Source organism: Lathamus discolor, chromosome 18 (genome assembly GCF_037157495.1).
Source record: "Lathamus discolor isolate bLatDis1 chromosome 18, bLatDis1.hap1, whole genome shotgun sequence".
NCBI lineage: Eukaryota > Metazoa > Chordata > Aves > Psittaciformes > Psittacidae > Lathamus > Lathamus discolor.
In genome coordinates this window covers 3151633-3172352 of record NC_088901.1, presented here as the reverse complement: position 1 = coordinate 3172352, position 20720 = coordinate 3151633, and the positions used below count along the sequence as shown (strand labels likewise).

Here is a 20720-nt window from a genome sequence, read left to right as displayed (position 1 = left end):
CAAACACGAGGATTCGAAAGGACCTCCTGGTGCGTTTCAAACCTGGGGTTAGGACAGCGTTTAGGCCAGCCCTACCCACCCGTGTGGGTGCAGCTGGGAGCAGGGAAGTGCAGGGTCTTCAAAAGCCTCAAATCCAGTCCAGAAACCCCAAAACCTCTCGTTTCGGAGCGCCTGCGCGTGGCCTGTTGGAACGGTGCTGGTGCTGGGGCGTCTCTTGTCAGCAGGCAGCAGCTGCCATGGGGCGATGGAAACATCTGTTTGGTGCAGGCAGATACGGAGCAAGCACAAGAAAAGCGGCGGGTGATGGCACAGTCTTTGTGCTTCGGGGGCACGAAGGCAGCAGAAATAACCCAAAGTTCCTCTGTCAGCGTTCCTGCTCCTGCGTCCGGAGCAGGAGCCCTTTGCTCCCATCCCATCTCCTCCGTGGGCAAGCCTTAGCTCATCTGGACACGAACCTCCCTCCCCGGCTGTCCTGGGGGGTCTTTTGTGTGCGGAGGAACCCACGTACCTGCCCCAGCGCAGGCCCTGCGGCAGCTCCTTGATGGGGTGCCTATGCCCTTACCCTGTTCCATGCGGCAGAAGCCATGGAGGTGGAGCTGGGCAGGGGAGCCGCTCACGTTGGCCTCAAAGATCTCATGGGCTCCCCTCTGCTGAGCCCTTCCTTTTGGAAGGGTTTCCCTGCAATGGCCGCAGCTTCCATTGTTGCCCCAGCAGATGGGCTTGAGCTGGAAGCAGCAGACAAGCTTCCGGAGCGCAAAGGGGAAGCAGGAGGGTGCAGACGGGCTGGGTCTGGCAGAGGTCTCCCAGACACAGAACTGCATGGGCAGGGCGCAGGATGCATCAGGCAAACCCTGACGGGTGCTTTCCTTTGTGGGAGGTGCGGCGGCAGCACCCCAAGGTGCTCCCGTGTCAGCTCCTTGATGCTTGGCCGCAGCTGAGGATGCCCCTGGTGAAGGCATCTCTATCACCACTTGGTTTCTGGGCTTGGCTGCAAGTGGTACCCGAGCAGGCCGGCTGGGTCCTGCCGCTCAGCAGACTGAGCGGCCGTGGCACCGGCGGCCTCTCCATCCTCCAGCATCACCGTGACACCGGTGGCCCATGATGGTTCCATGACGGTTCCATGCATGGCGCCCATCCCCTGGAAGCAGAAGGCAGCAGAAGTTGCTGGAAAGCCGCGTTGTCTTCTCCTGGAGAGAGCTGTTGTGAGGCCAGAAGTGACCCCTGCGTTAATGCCCTTCCTTTCCATGTGCGCCGGGGGGATGCTCGTGGCCTCTGCAGCATCCTGCAGGTCCCCGCAGCTGGGGCCGGGGCCAGCATCCAGCTCCCTCTCAGCTTCCCTCGTGTCCCTCAGGCTGGGGACTGTGTCCCGCAGCTCACCCACTGCCGCAGGAGGTGCTGCACCAGCCACAACGGCAGGGACACGTGGGGCACCCTGAGCTCCGCAGCCTCCCCTGGCCCCAGCCTGGCTGGTGGTGACCCCGGCCACCGCCATGGCAGCAAGGGCTGGGCTCCAGCACCGGGACACAGCCCTGAGCTGGGTGCTGAGCATCGCGCCTGTGTGTGCCCGCTCTGTGCACCCGCTGCTGCTCCAGGGGGAATTCCTATGGGAATGTTCTGCCCGTTCGGTGGCTGTTCCAGCCGAGCTGCGGCTCCTGGGGAAGGCCTGGCCAGGACTTGCAGCTCCTTTATGGGTGTCCCTGCCCACGGCAGGGGGTTGGAGCTGGATGAACCTTAAGGTCCCTTCCAACCTAAACGCTTCCATCATTCTGTGGTATTCCCTGTGCTCCACTGCGGATGTTCCCATCCCCTCAGCTCTCTTTCGGCACCACAGGAGCTCAGCTCTCCGCTGCTGCAAACTCGGAGCCTCCAACCTTTACATTGAACTGATGGGGTCCATTATGGGCCAGGCTGCTTTGCACCCAGCGCTGGCCTCTTGGCTTTTCCTATGGAGAATTTGGGCTGCTGTAAAATCCCAGCAGGGAAATGGCCCCATAGAGGCAGAGCATCGAACCCAGCGTCTCCTCTGGGCTCTCCCATCACTATGGAGGCAGAGCAGCGTCGTGCGGCCCAGAGCTTTCCTGATCGATGCCGCAAGTGGATGGAAAAAGCATGGAGAGGACTCTGCGAGGGTTAAAAGCACCACTAAGGATGACATAAACCAGACAAATTAATGCAAAGCTTTAATCCCCTCGTTTGGCTCGGCAATAAAACCTAACAAGCGTTTGAGAGCTCCCTCGCACGTGATGTTCCCGAGCGCTTTACTCCTACACCAGGGCGCGAAGGAATAAGTAATGCAGTTTAACTCCACTTGTCGGATGAGCGGCTGCTGGCGTTGCACACGCACAGGATGGGGGTTTTGGGGGTGAGGGTGGGGGTTCTTTAGGGGGGGGGGGCTGCTAAAGCTGAAACGTTCCCCCGAGCCTCTGCTGGGGTTCGGTGGGATTTAGGCACCCGATGTGTCAATGGAAATATGTGTGTGTGTGTCCCCCCCCCCAAATGGCATTTAGGGAGCGGCAAGAGGGGTGTCGCAGCTCATTGATGGGAATGAGGAATGGCTGAGCATGGCCGGCAATGGGGGGTGTCCCCAGGGAGGGATGCCATGGGGCATCCTGAGCACCCCGGGTGTGGGGATGGGGACACCCCTCCCTGTCCGTGCCCGGGGAAGGAGGGGCCTATCAGTATCTGTTGTACTGGGGACACCCCACAAGGCCCTGCCCTACAGAGGACCCCATAAGCACCTTGGTATATGGGGTCCCCCTATAGAGGACCCCATAAGCACCTTGGTATATGGGGACCTCCCCACACCAATGCCTGGCATGTGGGGATGGGGGACCTTGTGGGGTGCCCCCAACCCATGAGAAGAGGAACTGCCACCGTCCCCATGGGGGGCGTACATAGGGGAAGAGACCCCCACATGCCCTTGACCACGGGAAGGCAGGCTCCAACACCACCCTGTTCATGGGGAATGGCATCCACATAAGCCCCCAGACCATGGAGAAGGGTGACCCCCACACACCCTGTTATCACCCCACGAGCGCCCTGATGCATGGGGGCCTCTCGTTAGTGCCCTGCATATAGGGAAAGAGGAAATCGATACTGCCCCTCCATACGGGAAAGGCGATACCCCTATATGCGGTTAAGTGAGACCCACACTACACAGAGGAGTGGCCCCTTTAAGAGCCGGCAGGCGGGGTTGGGGGCGTGGCCTTCCTTGTATTCCTATTAAGGACGCCCTCCAGTTCCCGCGCTGCGTCATGACGTGACGCCGTACCTTAGCTCCGCCCCCTGCCCGCGGCGCGCCGCCGGTGCAGCCCCGCCCCTCGGCGGGCCGCTCCCCCGGCCCCCCCCCGCCGGCCATGCCGCGGGTGTACATCGGCCGCCTCAGCTACCAGGCGCGGGAGCGGGACGTGGAGCGCTTCTTCAAGGGCTACGGCAAGATCCTGGAGGTCGACCTCAAGAATGGGTGAGCACGGCCCGGCACGGCCCCTCCTGCCGCCCGCCGGCGGAGCGCGGCCCGGCCCGGCCCCCGGTACCGGCTGGGACGGAAGGGAAGGATTCCCCCCCCTCGCCACCACCGGTTCCCTGTGGGCCCGGGTGTCTGTGGTGATGGGGAAGGGGTGAGGACGCCTGGGTTGCCACGGCAACGGGGTGGGCAAGGCGGCTGGGCCTGCATGGAGGGAGGGCAGGATGCTTTGGGCCTTGGGGGGGGGGGGAATGGGTTGCCATGGCAACGGGAGGAGGGCATGATGCTGGAGTCCTGCTGCAGGTATCGGGGGAGGAGATCATCCATGTCCTGACCCCTGTGGTGGTTCCCCTGTGCTCCCCAGGCTGCTCTTCACCCCGGGGTGAACACCCACCCCACGTGGCCAGAGCCCCCCCCCTTCACAAGCAGGAATCCACTCTTGGACCCCCACCTATTTGCACATGCGGAGGCATCATCCCCTGGGGGGTGCCCAGGCCCCCCACATCCCTGCGTGTTCTCACCCCTGTGCTGTTCCAGCAGCTCGGCCCTGGCTGCCTCTAGAGGGTCCGGATCCTGCTCCCCGGGACTGGCAAGTGTGGATTTTCCAAGAGAACACAAATTCCTCCTTTTGGTAGTCTTTTTTCCCCCAACACTTTAACCCCTGTGAGTGTTGGAGTCTTTACTTTTGACAAGAAACCCCTCTTGAAGTGTTGCTTAGGAAGGAGGAGTGGGAGATGGATTATTATTATTATTATTATTATCATCATCATCAGCCCAGATGTCTTGATTTCAGTTTAGAAGTGGAGAAGAGGAATTTCTCGTAAAAGTTAGTCCTTGAGCATAAAAAAAAGGCTCATTAAATTTTACCACTGGTTGTACTGGTAGGTGGACATACAACAGGTTTATAAGGTGAATAAAATCCATTATTGAAACCAATGAGTGTGCATGTGTCAGTGTTTTAACCAGCAGCTTCAGGCTGCGGTAAAGCTTGCCCATAACTGGAATATCCGAGTGCACTCTTCAGTCCCACTGCGTATCCTTGAAAGTGGCTTACTGGGAGGTCAGTTTTCCTGTTGCTGAGTAACATTTTAATAGGGGCAAAAAACCCCAAACCAACCAACCTTTCCTACCAGCTGTAGCACTGCTGAGTTATGACTCACATGCCTAATGGACTTCTTTTCTTGCTTTTATTGATAAATACCTACCAAAGACCAGCCTGAGGATGCCAGCTCGGTGTCACCTGCAGGGAGGTGCTGTGGGTGCAGGACTTTGGGGTGTGCTTGAGCAGCCCGAACTTGTGGCGTCTTAAGTCTGAATGGTAACAGATACAGGGGGGAGGAAGGCACAGCTGGTCTGTATCTAAAATCCAGGAGTTCTGTGTGTGATAACACTTCTGTTCCAGATCTAGAGGCAGTTTGGTGACTTCACCTGGGGGAGACAGAGTTCTAAAGCTGTAGGTAACAGAAGGAAGCTCAGTGTAGTTGAGTTGTTCACCTGCTCTTTGCTGCTTCTGTGGCAGATTGCTTCCGCTGTGAGTTAGAGGTCAACCTGTGTTTCTAGGATTAACTCAATGATTTAATTCCTCTTACAGCTTTATATTCTGAAGTGCTTTCATCAGGCTACTCTTGGGTTGATTTCCTTGCACTGTCCCCACCAAAATATTTAATGCCATTAACTTCAATTAGAGCAGTTGGTATTAAAACAAAATCAACTTGGTTTCACAACATAATGATACCCAGTGCACCCAAATGATGCTCAGGTGACCTGCTAATGAATTGGGGTTTAATTCCAGTGGAATTAAGGCAGCCCTTCCAGTATCTGAAGGGGGCTACAAGGATGCCAGAGAGGGGCTCTTCATCAGGGACTGTAGTCATAGGACAAGGGGGAATGTTGGAGGTGCAGTGAGCACACTTTGAGAGCATCTGGCCATAGCCAGCAGTTGTGTACCAGGGGATTCAGGAAGCTGCCAAACCATCAACTTGATCTGTTGCAAGGAGAGCAGGGTGGGAGTCGAGTGCATCCCTCTTTATTGGGAGCCTCCTGATCCACCCTGGAGCTGCAGGTTGAGCTCAGGCAGGTGGCCACCCATGGAAGCTTCATGGATTTCTGCGTGTGTTGGCTGAGAGCAGCTTCGAGGTCCTTCTTGGCATGTGGAATGGGTGCTTTTGGGCTCCATCTCAGCACCAGCCATTCCTGAGCAGCGGAGAAAAAGACTGGCACCTAGGGAATGCTGTAGAGGTGGGTTGTGGGCTGGTGTGGAGAGGAGGGTGCAGAGCCAGCTGGGATGATGCAGTGGGACTGAGGAGTGATGCAGGTGGGGGAGAAGGATGAGGTCTGCCTTTGGTTTGGGGTGTTGAGCAGTTTTAGAAAGTCATGTTTTTTCCTTTCACTTCAAATCCCACCTTTTAGGAGGTTCAGAATATTGGGATTGTTTGGGATGAAGACATGCTCCTGTAGCTTCTCCCTTCTCTGAGACGTGGACAGAAAATGGTGGAGCTTCACATTACCTGGAGTAAATCGCACTGGCATTTTTAGAAAGTAATTTTATGCCACATATGAAGTAGTAATAGTAGACATTTAAGAGAAGATTTACTTGCACCGCTGTCATATACCAGCAGGTTCAGATTGCTGTAGTTAAGGCTGTGTCAGCAGTTGTGGCTGTCTGTGGTGTAAAACTGCTTCTGAAGGCTTTTATTCAGTTTCTAGATCAGACAGTGCAACATTACACACATTTAACAGGTGGGTCAGTATTGCTTTCATGTATGAGTGATGTGGGGAGTGACTTTTAGTGTTCTCTGAATGCAGTGATCTCAAGGTTTGTATGAGCTTGTTTGTCTTAAAAAGAAGTTGGAAGTTTCTTCTTGTAACTCCTGCTTTTTCCTTTTCCATCAGAGTAAGAGCTTATTCCAGGGCTGCTTGCATTTTACACATTGAGGTGCTGGAGTGGGGCCAGAGAAGGGCACCGGAGCTGGTGCAGGGCCTGGAGCACAGCGGTGATGGGGAACGGCTGAGGGACCTGGGGGGTTCAGTCTGGAGCAGAGAAGGCTCAGGGGGGACCTGATGGCTCCCTACAAGTGCCTGACAGGAGGATGGAGCCAGGAGGGGCTGGGCTCTGCTCCCAAGGAACAAGGGATGGGACAAGAGGAACCGGCCTCAAGCTGCACCAGGGCAGGTTTAGATGGGGCTGAGGAGCAATTCCTGCCCCAGAGGGTGCTCAGGCATTGGAACAGGCTGCCCAGGGCAGGGCTGCAGGCACTGTCCCTGCAAGTGCTCACACACCGTGGAGACGAGGCCTCAGTGCCATGGGGCAGTGGTGGCCTTGGCAGTGCTGGGAATGGTTGGACTGGATGATCTTAGTTCTTTTCCAGCCTGGTTGATTCTATGATTCTATATCCCCAGGTGAAAAAGCCTGTAAAGGTGAATGGTAAGCATTCCCTTTTGGAATGAGTGAAGAGAGGAAAAATGTTAACACTTTCCATCACAGTTTTGCTGGACAGAATCCTGTCGAGGGAGGACCATCTTGGGAGCAAATTCCCATTGGAATTTGGTGCCAGCCCACTAGTGCTGCACAGCAGGGCATTGCTGGGGGTGCCATACTTTGGTGTGTAACATGGGTGACCAACAAACAACTGGGAAGGCCAAGTTCCATGCTGTGCTCCGATCACATTCAGATATTCCCCCATTATTCCAGCGTCAAATATCTGTGCCTTTATGGCATTGCAAGTGCTGGTGGTACCAGGCACTTCAGCCGTCAGTGATTCCTGTTCTTGTAAGAGCTCATTTAAACCTTTGCGCTTGCTTGCTCTATTTTTGGAATTGAAGGGAAGAAAGTTGCAATTGGAATGGTTTTATAATGACTGTGATTGTTTCAGTTGTTATAAATCAATCACTCTTTCTTTCCGTGAAGCTGCGGTGCTTGCATGTGAAAGCAGCCGTTTATCTGAAGTGCTGAGAGGCATTCTGAAGGGGTTTGTTAACACAGGTACCATCGCACAGCAATGGTGATAGAGCCATGGCTGGGGACCTGAGAGAGGAGGCTGGGGTCGTTCTGAGTTGTTTAAAACACCAGCACTCACCAAAGTTCCCTCCCGTGGCTTGCTAAGACCTGAGCTCAGGGTAATGTGTTTGCCTACAGCAGCTGAAAAGAGGCTGTGATGGGGCTGCAGCATCCTTGGCTGCTGCTTGGGGGACTCTGGGATCCAATCTGACTGGAGAAGTGATTTCAGCTGCAGGTGGACTCTGAACTCCAGTAAACAGCTCTCTGCGTTTTGTCCTCTTCCCCTTATCCATCGGGATAATGGGCATTACACAATGCTGGGGTTTAAATAGGTGTACGGACCACTTGTGTTTGTGGAGATGAACAAATTCATTTGAAGCGTAGGAATTAAGGTAACTTCCTAATAGAACCACGAATGAACGCAGGGCTTTTAAAATATCTGGATAAATCCTGATCCGTTGAACTTGGAGACTGTGATATCCATCAAATGCCAAGGGAGTCTTCAGGAGGTTACAACCAGTGCTCACCTGAAGAACAGCACAGAGAGGGATGCCCTTGGGGCTCCGCAGAAGCCTGCTGTGGGATGTCCTTGAGCGCAGATAGCTCGGGATCAGTTCCTGGGGTGATTCTTTTCCTCTCCTCTCCCTAGGTACGGCTTTGTTGAGTTTGATGATCTCCGGGATGCAGATGATGCTGTTTATGAGCTCAATGGTAAAGATCTCTGTGGGGAGAGAGTGATCGTGGAGCACGCCCGAGGCCCGCGGCGCGACAGCAGTTACGGTTCCGGACGCAGTAAGCACTCCCATGCATTTGTATCCGTGACTTCTTTTAAATAAAACATTGGTTTTTTTGCTGATTTTCTTTTTATTTAAAGTAATTTTAAAAGAAACTGCTCTCAAGTTGTGCCTAGTGTTCTGTAACTGTAAATGTAACTGTTGATCGCAATCTTTATTAACTTGTTTGTTGTATTAAACGACTTTAATGGATAACTTAATAAAACAGTTTCTCGTACCATTTTTATTATTATTATCATTTCATTTTAACTATTTGAATGGTTTATTTGCACTGTGATGTTTAACATAGTTTAACAAAGACCTCAATGTTTTAATTGAAAGAGTCCTTTGAGGCTAAGATGACTGCCCGTTCCATTTGCTGGCCTTGGGTTACCTTTCCATGAGTGGCTCTTTGACCTTTGTGGCCCTCTGACGACCGCAACCTTTTCCCATTAGACCTGGGTGGTGAGGATCCCAAGGGTTAGAGACAGATGAGATTAATCTGAAATAGGTGCCTGAAAAGCTTTATTCATGTCAGATATTCAGAAAGCCTTTAAGCAATGTAAGTAACATGAGTGAACTGGCTCAATTCGGTTGCTTCTTTCCAACTGTTTTAAAGATTAACTTTAAACTTAATTGCATGTTCCTCATAGCATAATTCTAATGACGTGCCTTGCTTTAATAGTGTGCTTGTAGTAAACTTTTCTGAATGCTTTGGGTCTATGTAATGTTTGCTACAAGGGGGATGGAATTTAGGCTTGGGGATGGGGGGGAATCTCTAATGTCTTTGCAAGCATACGGGGCAGAAAAGTCTTTGTGTGGATGTAGAGCGAGCGCTCCATTGCCCCAGTTGAAGTACTGCTGTCTGCTTGTCACCTCCTAAAGGTGGATATGGTTATAGAAGAAGCGGAAGAGATAAGTACGGTCCTCCCACCCGTACAGAATACAGATTGATTGTGGAAAATTTGTCAAGCCGCTGCAGTTGGCAAGACCTTAAGGTATGGGGCCCCTTTCTTTACCCTCTCGCTAGTAAAGAGCACAAAGGGTAAAACAGCTAGTGTCTTGTTTCCACAAGGAAAACCTATGCACCCATGTTCTTTATTCCAACTCGATAGTCTGTGCTCTTAGGCATACAAGTAGATTTTTGGCAGCAATACACACCTTAAGTTGATACGGAAGTGTATTTGCATATGTCAAATCATTAATGCAACATCAGGACCTGCACCTACAGACTTAGCGTCTGGACAGTGGGAGAATAACTCTTTCCCTTAACACAAACCAGCCATCTGTATCACGTACAGATGTGTTTTATCTTTAAGCCCTGTCAAAACAGACTCTGATCATGCCGGGGGTAGGATTCAGTAGTGATGGAGAAGTTTCCCCTTGTCCCTTTGGACCTTCATCCTCCACTTGGAAGGTGCTGGAGCTGTTTGGGAATTGCAGCATTGTTCTTGCACAGCCTCTATTAAGAATTTCCACACCATGTAAAGAGAGTTTCAGGGAAAGGATGCTTCCAGAGGGAGCAATGGGGCAAAGCCTCTGCCAAAAGCTAGTATTTCCTGAAGTCCAAAAGAGTGGAAGGGGATTATCAGAAGTGTTGGGTAATGCTGTGTAGCCCCCAGTACCTCTGAGTATACTGGAGGTGAAGTATTCACTTATCTACATCATGGATAGAGGGAGCAGGATTTCAATAGTAGGTGCAAAAAGATATTTTATCCATCTCAAACTTAGCATAGTTATTTCCTTATCAAACACAGCAGCAATGGTTAAAAGCCCTTGATCTTACAGGAACGCTTTCTTTTATGGTTCCCTTTTAAGGATGTGTAAAACTTGTTCTAGACTAACTTTGACGTGGTAGAAACTGGTCTGTAATTGAATATGTAACACTAGTTCAGGTATGTACTGAGATTCTTCAAATGTCTTTTGTTGTTAATGCTTCACACCATCAGTAGCTTGTCTTTGCTTCTGGTATTAAAACTTGTAAGTAGAGCATGGCATGATTAATCCTCTACTGGATGCACTGCTTTGGGGTCTGAATAGCTTTCATTTCAGTGGACTTCAGCTGGGAGTAGCTGTGTTGAAAACAGACTGAGCTGGGGTTCTGTGCCCTCATTCCATCGCAGCCAGAGTCTACAGTGGCTGAGGGCTTGCTCAAAGCAGGGCAGAATGGCCCTCCCTGCTAAACAGAGGTGTTTAATGAATGAAACAGGGAAGCCAGGAAGCATGAAGTGGGAAAATGAATTGAGCTTTTACTTACTGGAGGGTTCTTCCAGAAGATGTTACCTAAGTGCAGGACAAAGGGAAGTCCACTTGCCTGTAGTCTTTTTGCCTCTTCACATTCAACCTTTATCACCTCTCCCAGGCTACCTTTGAAAACATGATTTAGAGAGCAAGCATTTGATATCCTTAATTACTTTTTAACTGGAAAATTATCCTAGTCCAGTTTATTTGCCTTTAGACTTGAGATGGGAAACCTTAAATAACTGTTTGGCTCCAGATTATCACCACCTTGGTTCTAATCCTGACAGCAGAGTCTGTTATTTGGCTTGCTCAGAATCCTTGGCGTTGGCACTGCACATGCTCTTTGGTTAAACCCTTTGCTGCCATTGCTGTAAACAGAAGAGGCCAAGTGGACCTCATTGCAGGAATGGACAGGGTCAACCTGGAAGCCTGTCTCTGGATTTGAGGCAACGGTTATTCTGTCCTCTTCCTCTAGGATTATATGCGTCAGGCAGGGGAAGTGACATATGCAGATGCACACAAAGGAAGGAAAAATGAAGGTGTGATTGAGTTCAAATCCTATTCTGACATGAAAAGAGCCCTTGAAAAGCTGGACGGGACAGAAGTAAATGGCAGGAAGATTAGATTAGTGGAAGACAGACCTGGATCGAGACGGCGCCGCTCTTACTCCAGGAGCCGAAGCCATTCGAGGTATGTGTCTATAATGTAGCTCAGGCTCACTCTAGCTGCAGTGACATGAATATACAGCATGTCCCTGTTGTAACCTGCAAGTAACCAAGGGCCATGAGGCCTCTGCTCAGCAGTGTCTCCCTTGGTGAATGTATCTGCTGGCTGCAGTATGGTGCTGTTCTTCTCAACTCCATCAAGCCCATACTCCTTGCTGTCTGGCAGAAGAAAGCTGTATGGCAGGTGGAGCTGTGCACACAGGATGAGACAGAAGGTGCTTTTAACACTTAAGCTCTGAACATTGTGTTCTGCTGTAAGCACCAGGACCAACAGTTTTTTCTCAGCTCAGAACCCCTCACCCATTCCCTGTTAACTCAGAGGTTAGCCGATTGTTGTCTGATGGAGAGAACTGGTGCAGCACACAACCCCAGGTATTTCCCCCTTTCCATTCTGGGGTAGAACTCGTTGCAAGAAAACTTGAGCAGACTTCTCCTGTTCACAGAACAGCTTGCTTAGGAAACCAGAGCCTGCAGGCAAAGCCTTGTCCTAGTGTCTCACTGGATTCAGACTCCGGGAAATGAGTCGTGCTTCCTTATCTTAAGTAAGGTTGCCTGTTTTCTTCCAGATGAGCAACCCTGCTCACTTCCAGATGTGGCAGTGGGGAGGAGGCTGCTCTAGGTTTGTAACTTTATTGTGTAGCACTCTCACCGTACAGCTGCTTGAAAGATGCTTTAATGCTGTGGGGTTTTACCCACAGGGGACCAGGGGATCACCAGCTCTCTGTGGGCATGTGCTAATGTTGAGCTGATTGATTTCGTTCCAGGTCTCGCTCTCGAAGCAGGCACTCCCATAAGAGCAGGAGCCACAGTGCCAGTAGCAGTCACTCCAAGAGTAGATCAAGATCCAGGTATGTCTTTGTGTTGGAAGAAACGGGGGCTGTCCACTTAAATGAGAAGCATCATCCCAAATCTGCAGTAGGAACATTGTTTTCCTTCCCCCAACCATATTATGCCCACTATTTAAGTGCTAGTCAAGTCCAAGACACGCTAAAGTGGATCTCCCTGTTGCTTTCAGGTCTGTGTCCCGTTCCAGAAGCAAGAGCCATAGTCGAAGCAAGAGCCATAGCAGAGGCCAAAAAGAGAAAAGCAGGACTCCGAGTAAAGAGGATAAAAGTAGGAGCCGCAGCAGGAGTGCAGAGAAATCCCGAAACAAAAGCAAAGATAAATCTGAGAGCACTCTCCATAACAGTGATGAGAAAGCAAAGAGCAGGAGCTGCAGCAAGGAAAAGAGCAGGAGCAGGAGTAAGGACAGAGAAGAGATGAGGGAGAGCATGAGAAGCAGGAGCAAGGAGAAGAGTAGAAGCAAAGACAGGGAGAAGAGCATCAGCAAGGCTAGAAGCAGGAGCAAGAGCAGGGATGAGAGTAGGAGCAGGAGCCACAGTAAGGATAAAAGGAAAAGTCGGAAGAGAAGCAGGGGTAATAGCAGGAGTAGAAGCAGGAGCCGCAGCAAGTATGAGAAAAGCAAGAGGCGCAGCAAGCGAGACAGCAAACCAGGTAGCAAGAAGAAAAGGAAGGATGGCCACGAGCGGTCCAGGTCAGACTCCAAAGAGGAGCATCTAAAATCAGAGCCTGTCAAAAAGGAGACAGAAGGTGAGGGTGAGGATGCAGCCACATGCCCAGTGTCTCGCTCCAGGTCTAGGTCCATATCCAAGCCAAACCTAAATGTCAAATCAGATTCTCGTTCCAGGTCTAAGTCTGTTTCAAAGCCTAGGTCCCGGTCCAAGTCTAGATCTAGGTCTGCCTCTGGGTCACACTCCCCATCGCAGTCAAGGTCTCGCTCCACGTCCTAACCTTGCTGCATCCACACGTGGACCAGTTGGAGGAGTCTTTTGTACATGTGTAGTAGTCTTAGCGCAAGTGATTGAAGTAGAGAACACATTGATGCTGTATATTTTCAGGAACCCCGATGGGATGTCTCAGTGTTCATGCAGTGCTGCCTCCCTGCAGTGCTCACTGGTGCAAGGCTGCTCATTCTCTTTAACTCCACCTCTTCCAGAGCACCCAAATTGCCCTGTTTTTCCAGGCAGAGCCTTGCAGGGAGTGTGCACTGCCCCGTGGTGGGTAGATGGGGTTGCAGTGCTGACTGATAGGTGGGTACGATGGCCTCAGCAGACTTTGCCCTTGAACTGATGCCCTTTGATGTACACCATTTAGTGGAAGTGCTGAGTCTTCAGTTTCATACTACTTTTGTTCCATGTTTTTTGGACTTAAAGTTGTGAATAGCACAGTCAAAAGTGGGGGGGGGGGGGGGGAGAGGGGGGAAAGAAGTACTTGCAGCAATCCATGGGGAAAAGTAGAGTTCTGTATTGTGGCAATATCCTTGTTTTGTATTATTTTTTATTCTATTTATGTTTTCCCTGTCTTGCAAAGTACAGTGATTCCTGTGCCCATGAGATTTGAATAAAGACTATTTTTGCTTGATGACATTTGGTGGTGGTTCCATGACATTGGGATTGGTGGTGGTTTACATCAACCGGTGTAAGCCTGAATTTGCAGGAGTGTTCCTCACAGCGAATGGTTTCTTGCTTTAGGAAACCCCTTTACTATTGCTTCTGATGGGATTTCATGGTCCATGATTGTGCGGTTGGGATTTCACTCGTGATCCATACGGGAAGGCCCAGGTGGGACGAGGACGTTGCAGACTGGGATAGCACAACCCAGTCTTTGCTCCGGGCACTGTGCAGCAGCACTTAATGGCCCCTCCAAATGGGGGAATTGTTGCTTAGGAATTTCCGGGAATGAAGGTTCAGACCATGCATGGTCCATGGAAACCCTGCCAGCTCTGAATCGCAGGGCTGCTTGTGTCAAACAAGTCAAAGCAGTGAGAGAAAAGGGCAAGAAGCCCCGAAATAGGGATTCCAGTCGAGCTCCCTGCAGTTAAAACCAGTCCATGAGCCTGAACAGGGATGGGTTTGTTAGCTGTGATCTCCTTTGGCTCCTTGAGTAAACCCGGGCCCAGCGTGTGCTTCAAACCCCCTCGGCAGCAATAGGGATTAGCTGGGGCTGGCGGGCACAGAGGAGGTGAGGAATTGGTTTGCTTTCTGGCTCATTTGGAAGCCGGGTGTTTTGAGGGATGCAGGCCGTTATCCTGTGTATTCCAAATGAGCCGTTTCAAATCCCCTTTGTTATTCCCCTGGAATCCCAACTGCGTTTCAGTGGTCACAGCTTGGGGCCTGCTCGTGCTCCTTCCTCGCCATGGAAAAACCCCAAAGCCCCATTAAAAATCCCACCAGCGCTGCTTTTATTGCCTCAGGATTCAAGCACAGAGGAAATGATGTTGGATGACAGGCAAAAGGAGTTAAACAAATGCAGGGCGTAGGGGGGAGTATTTTACACGGATCGCTTCATCCCCATCCTGGTGCCAGCCTGTTCCAGAACCAGCTCATCCCAGTGCCAGCCCTTATCCCAGTTCATCCCCACCCCAGTGCCAGCCCCTATCCCAGTTCATCCCCACCCCAGTGCCAGCCCCTATCCCAGTTCATCCCCATCCCAGTGCCAGCCTGTCCCAATGCTTGCCGTGTCCTGGTTCATTCCCATCCCGGTACCTGTGTGTCCCAGAGCCTGCCTGATCCCAGTGCCTTCCTGCCCCAATGCCCCTCTGTCCCAGTGTCTCCATGTCCCAGTGTCTCCATGTCCCAGTGTCCAGTCCCGTCCCAGTGCCTCCAAGTCCCACCGCCAGCCTGTCCCAGTGCCTCTCTGTTCCACTATCTCCCCATCCCAGTACCTCCAAGTCCCAGTACCAACCCATTCCAGTGCCTCTGCCCCAGTGTTTCCATGTCCCAGTTCATTCTCATCCCAATGCCTGCCCCGTCCCAGTTCATCCCCATCCCGGTGCCAGCCATCCCCACACCACCGCCGCCGCCCCGTTCCCCCTCAGACCCCGTCCCGCCCTGCCCGCGGCGCCGCCTCACCCGGGGCCGGGACCTCGGCGCATGCGCCGCTCGCTCCGCGGGCCCGGCGGGGCAGCAGTTGTTGCGGGAGTTGGGCAGCGCCGGTCCCCGGGAGAGGCCCCGGCCCGGGCCGCGGTGAGTGCGGGCGGCGGCGGCGGCGGCGGAGAGGGAACGCGCCGGCCGCCATCTTGTGGCGGGGGGCGGCGGGGCCGGAGCCGCGGGGTCCGTGAGGGGAAATGGCGCCGCGGGGCTGAGGGAGCCCCGGCCCGGCCCCTCGGGTCCGCTGCCGCTGTGCGCTGAGGAAACCCCGCAGTGCCCCTCGGCTTGAAGTTGCGAGCGGGGTGGGGAAAGTGTGTTTTAAACCGCTGTGGAGGGGAAAGACCGCGGTAAAGCGGCGCTGAGGACGCGCTCGGAAGTTGTTCACGGGATACGGGGCAGGATGAGCCCGTATTTACCGTTCCGGGGTGGGGTTTTGGGTCCCGTTTGTCACGGGGCCACGGGAGGTGCTGGAGAACATCGGGGTTCCCCAGCGCTGTGCCCAGCTCCGGAGGAGCCGCTGGGGAGCGTGGAAACTCAAAAGGTACTAAAACAGAGGCGTAAATAGAGTGCAGCAGACGCTGGGGAGACCTCCCCGAGGGCAGAAAGGGCTGAAAATAGCGATTTTTGCATGGGGGGGGGGGAGAAGAAAGAAACTTCCTGACAGCAAGTTCAAGGAGGAGAGTTGATGCTAACGGGGTGAATGGTAACAGCGTTAATGCATGAGCAGAGGGGAGGCCGGTGCCGGGTAGTAGAGGATAACTGCACCATGTTCAAAGTGTTGATCAGGATAGGACAATCTCAATGCTGTTTGGTGCGTGAAGGAAGGGATTAGGACAGTTCTATTGATGCTCGGTGCCACAGGGAGTTGATTTGGGTTCTAATATGAGAACATTGACTCTAATTGAGCCACTTCTCTCGCAGATAAGTTTAAACCAGAACCAGAGCTGCACGTGCTTTGGGCTGTCATTACTCTGAAGGGATAAAGAGCTCAGATCTGTGCCAAACTGTGTCAGAGCGCCTTGCTTCAGGTGTTACTGTATCCTGCAGCACAAGGAAAAGGATGTTGGATGCTGCAGACATCCTTGTGCACAGCAATTAACAAGAGCCTGGTGTCTCCTTAGTGTTGGTGTTTTGCTTCCCTGCTCTTGTCCTGTCTATTTAGATCATCCGTTTCTGAGGGTCTGCTCCTCGGTGTGTGTTCTACTTGGCCATGTAAGATATGTAATAATAATGAGGAGGAGTCCCCAGGGTAAGCTGCTCGATTGTAGTCTTAGAAAGTAATTACAGATGCAGTTAAAGCGGAGAACACTTCTGGCTTCTGCGCTCTGCTTTGGGCCTAAAATTGATTGCGCCTTCATTGTGAATAATCCCATTAAGGCTGGATGTGTGTGAAATAAATTGTAATTCACCACGAGGACAGAGGTGGAAACGGGGCTGGGGTTGGAGCTGCTGGCTACAACCACCAGGCACAGCTCCGGTTTGTACCCATTTATCTTGCTTTTGTGGGGTTATTGCCATAATAAGTACATTGAAGGAGGGTGAGCGGTGCCAGGCAGATGTGCTCTGCAAGACAGTTCCTGACCCACTGACTTCTTGTGCCCAAGGGTGAGCTTTCCTTGCCTCAGCCGCGCTGTTTGTCTGCACCTTTTACCACCAGTTCCTTATTGATTGGTATTTTAAGGCAGTAGCAGGAGCACAGGTCTTTAGCTGGACCGTTCAAAGTAGAATTCATTTAAATACAACATCTGTAATTTTACTTTATCATGGTTGACTTGAAACTGTGTTGTTTTATCTGCGGGAGATGGGCTGGCTCTCCCTTATCTCGCTTCTACCTTCATGCAAAGCTTTTAGTCTAGACACTTACAGGTATATTTTTTAATCTACACTCCTACATATATATATATATATATACACACACTTCTAGGTATACATACATTCTGGGGGGGGGGGGGAGGATATGAATTGGAGGGTGCAGCCCCTGTATAACCTCCTTGTCCTCTTCCATATGAATGCTGGTATTTGTTGAGAGGTGAGAAGTGCCCCAGGCTGCCAGCCTGATGCTGGGAGCAGGGTAAAGCTTCTCCCAGGATGATGCTGGAGATGCAGATGAAGGTGTGAGTATCATCTCTTCAGCCTTCCCGTGCCTCACCTCTACACAGAGAGGTTATGGTGGCCTAAGTCCCATTATCACAACTGCACAGTTTGAGTATTAGGAAAACATAATTAAATTGGGACAAAACCAGACTGAGCCCCAGCAGCAGCAGCTCTGGACCTTTGTAGCCTTTATGTGGAATAACAAGGTGGTTCTTGAGTTGCAGTGTCAGATCTTCTTCCCCAGACACACACTGTCCCCTCTCTCTCATAGTTTATAATGTTGAATCCATTTCAGCCTTCTCTCAAGCCCGCCTGCACTCATTGTCTGGAGGTAGAGGAGAGGGAAGAAGGTTGCACCATGGGTTGAAAAACAAGATCAGATGCTGGGGGGCAAAAGGACCAAACGTTTATTGTTAATGAAGGCTGAAAGCTCTGACACATGGAATCCATTGGTGTCAAAGCAAGCAGGGATCCGACCAAGCCCTGTCTGTCCTCATTAGTAGCACTAACAGCTCTGCAGGTGAGGTTTGTGTGCAGATGTGCTCTGCTCAATTTGGCAGATTAGTTCCAGAGGCTGGTTCAGCTTATTGGTAAAATACCTCCAAGGAGTGGATGTTTTGTTATTAGGTTTAGCATCATTTGGCTCATCTCCTGTTTTGTTTTTTCATTTCTGATTGAATCCAGCTAAATGATGGGATGAAAGCGTGGTAGATCTGAGCAAACAGAGATAGAAGCCGTATTCATGAACCAAGCAGGATTTGTTTTGATAACCTTATTTATGCTGTAGCTTTTAAACCAAACAAAACACTGAATTCAAGCAAAAGCCATGAGCAGGAGCAACAGCAGCAGAGTTTATTCTGGCCGGTTGTGAAGCAGATCAAAGCCTCCTCACGTGTTGCTGCTGTTTGGTAGCAGGGCAGTGCGGAGCTCGGGCCCTGCCGGCACCTCTGATGATCCAAGGCACAGTGTCTTTGAGGTGGACTATGGTGATAGGAGTTTTGGGAGGCCTGCGGGCAGGTTCTGTGTCTTTCAACCTGCATCAGAATGGCTTTTCAGGTAGTATGTGCTGGCTCATCTTGCATTCTTGCTGCTCCATGTCCCTGTGTGACCCTTTCTTTACTCTTTGCACATAGTTTGTTGGGTTGTTGTTTGGTTTTTACTGCCTCTGATGGTACTTTACGGTGTCCCCAGAAGCTGGAACATGAATTCTGATAATGCTGGAGCAGGGAGAAAATAGCTGCAGAAAACTTACGGGGTAAGTTACAGTAGCTTCAGCCTTCACTTCCCTTGTGAATAAGCACATGTGCCCTTCTCATGGCTCTAAGGAGATGCTTCCTTCCCTGTACTGTGTTCAGGGGATGTCCTTATGGATAGAGAGGGATGGCAGCGTGATGCAGGACCTGGCAGCAAAAGCTCCATCCTGTCTACTCCTGAATACACAGCCTGGGCTCATTTCCCTCTTGGTGCTGGAGCTACGTCCACTTTGGGGGTGGAATATATTTATGTTTGGTATAATGCAGCATTTCAGATGAGAGGGCATAGGACTGGGTGGCTTACATTGGTTTTGGGGGTGAAGCTCTGAAGTACACACAAAGTCCTTTAGGAAATGAAAAGGACTATGTACATACTTAGTGCAGTGTTGGATTGCTAACAAAGGTGGCCCATTTTCTTTCCAGACGCACCTTTCCTGGCTGTGATAACAATCCAGCTGTACTTGCTGGAACCCCGGATGGGAAAGGAGGGGTGGGAAATGGTGCAACTTGGGCTTTTTTACTTATTATCTGAAAACTGACTTCTCCAGGTGGTTGTTTCATTAGTTCCTTGACGAAACGCTTCACTTCTCGCACTCCCATGATCTTCTAGGAAGATTCATTTTTGACCTGATCTTTTCTGCAGCAGGGACAGCGATATTGTAGCAATTTCTCTTTGTATTTAACACAAAGAAGCATGTGATGCTTAATTGAAAGAACTTGGGATGTTTTTATATGACCATCTGTGCCAGATTTTCCTCTAATTCCTTCATTCTGTTGTAATGCTAAATCTGCAAATAACAATTCCACTGCAACGCTCGCCTGAGCTATTTAGAAAACAAATACCAGAAGAAAAATGTGGTTTGCAGTTTGTGCTGCACATGATGTGTGCAGAACTGGGGCGCTTGGCCTGGCTCTACCTCTTGACTTTGGCATCAGATGGAGCTGCAAGCCAAGCCTACACTTCATCGCAGTTTTTAAGCTTGCTTCATCGATTTAGTGCACTTTTATTCTCTACTTCTCTATTTTATAGCTTCAGACTAGTCCTGTTAACTCCAGATGTTTGGGGTTTAGATAATCAACCCAAATCATTCCCTGGGAAATGATGAGTGTTCAGAAATGTCCAATGGAATAAAAGTGGCTTTAGAACAGAAGTGAATAAAATAAGCAGTGCAGAGGTTTGACATCCCTCCTCTTTAGTGTTTTCATCAACTATTTCCACTTTAAGAGCATGTCTTACTGCAAAATTAACTCTTTGTGCCTTAAATATGTCAGTGGTGTGAGTGAACTTTTAGTTTCCCATTAGAAGAGTCACTTCCCTTCCCCAGCACTGCAGTGGTTATGTTGTCAGAAAATTGATGTGCTTCGGTCCCTTGCTTTCCATCAATGAACAGAAAGTGTTAACTGTGGGAATGGAGGTTGATTTTGTACCTTCTTTTGCATCCCTCCCTTTGGACTAGGTCAGGATGCTCTCAGTGCATTGCAGAAAGGGCGCTGCTTTTCTTCAGCAGCTGACATAACTGTGTGTCCGTGTGTATGTTTGACACAACTGTGTCAAGAAACCAAGAGATAGCAGCTTACAAAGTACGATGTTGGCTTGGGCTTCGCGCTAGGATCAGCTGCTGGGTTTAGAGTAAACTCACAATGCTGCTGCCTGATCTTATAAATGGATTTAAGTTGTCACAGTGCCTGTTTGTTTGTCACCCAGCTCAGCACTACCTAAGCATAATCCATATGTGAACTCAGGGTAACCTGGGAAGGGCAGTATGGTACAAATGAACATGGAAAACTCCCCAAACCCAGAGGGGTTTGTCTTAGATGACCCATGGCAGACCTGAGACAAAAAGCGTTTCCTTCTCCTTATGCTGCAAGCTCAAGGCGTCCGTCTCCTTTCATAGACCATTTTCTCCCTCTGATCTTTCAGAGCAGTATTTTCCTTGGTGTGCAGTTACAATTTTTCTCTCTTTTCATGAGAAACAAAAATTAGAAAGAAGTAAAATGGATGGAGCATGGAATTCCTTAATTCTGAGTTGTATCTTTTTCTTTTCCTCACTGACACAGATGGTGAAGGCACTTCAGACTTCTTCATGCTGTTAAATGCTTGCTGGGGGCTACTAACACTTTCTCTTGAGGCATTGCTACAGTTCCCTTGCAGGGTCTGAAGGTTCATTTCAATCCCTGACTGATGAGGTTCCTGGAGGTAAAGCTGTTTGGTTGGGGTTTGGTAATGGTTATTAGTTCAGCCTTG

The 20720-nt window shown here is 50.7% G+C and overlaps 2 protein-coding genes across 6 annotated transcripts in view; both read left to right on the top strand.

The window, feature by feature from the left end:
- The first annotated feature begins 3265 nt into the window (after positions 1-3265).
- SRSF4 (serine and arginine rich splicing factor 4) lies at positions 3266-13441 on the top strand. Its single transcript, XM_065697482.1, has 6 exons — positions 3266-3463; positions 8110-8252; positions 9119-9231; positions 10950-11164; positions 11964-12047; positions 12215-13441. The coding sequence occupies exons 1-6, from the start codon at positions 3357-3359 to the stop codon at positions 12987-12989; spliced, it is 1437 nt and encodes a 478-aa protein (XP_065553554.1). The 5' UTR covers positions 3266-3356; the 3' UTR covers positions 12990-13441.
- A 1683-nt stretch (positions 13442-15124) lies between these two features.
- Positions 15125-20720, top strand: part of LOC136023226 (lethal(3)malignant brain tumor-like protein 3) — a 45790-nt gene continuing 40194 nt past the window's right edge. For 2 of the 5 annotated variants that reach the window (XM_065697477.1, XM_065697476.1), the window contains exon 1: positions 15506-15669. In XM_065697477.1, the coding sequence (XP_065553549.1) occupies positions 15529-15669 (141 nt within the window). In that variant the 5' untranslated portion in view covers positions 15506-15528. Of the gene's footprint in view, positions 15225-15505; positions 15670-20720 lie in introns of those variants that run through there. The other 3 variants (XM_065697478.1, XM_065697479.1, XM_065697481.1) reach the window with 3 other exon arrangements.

Excerpts from the sequence above, each read along its gene's own strand:
- SRSF4 (XM_065697482.1), top strand. The coding sequence starts at position 3,357 with ATGCCGCGGGTGTACATCGGCCGCCTCAGCTACCAGGCGCGGGAGCGG. Across the intron at positions 11,165-11,963 it reads AGGAGCCGAAGCCATTCGAG|GTCTCGCTCTCGAAGCAGGC; the intron begins GTATGTGTCTAT and ends ATTTCGTTCCAG. Across the intron at positions 12,048-12,214 it reads AAGAGTAGATCAAGATCCAG|GTCTGTGTCCCGTTCCAGAA; the intron begins GTATGTCTTTGT and ends TGTTGCTTTCAG.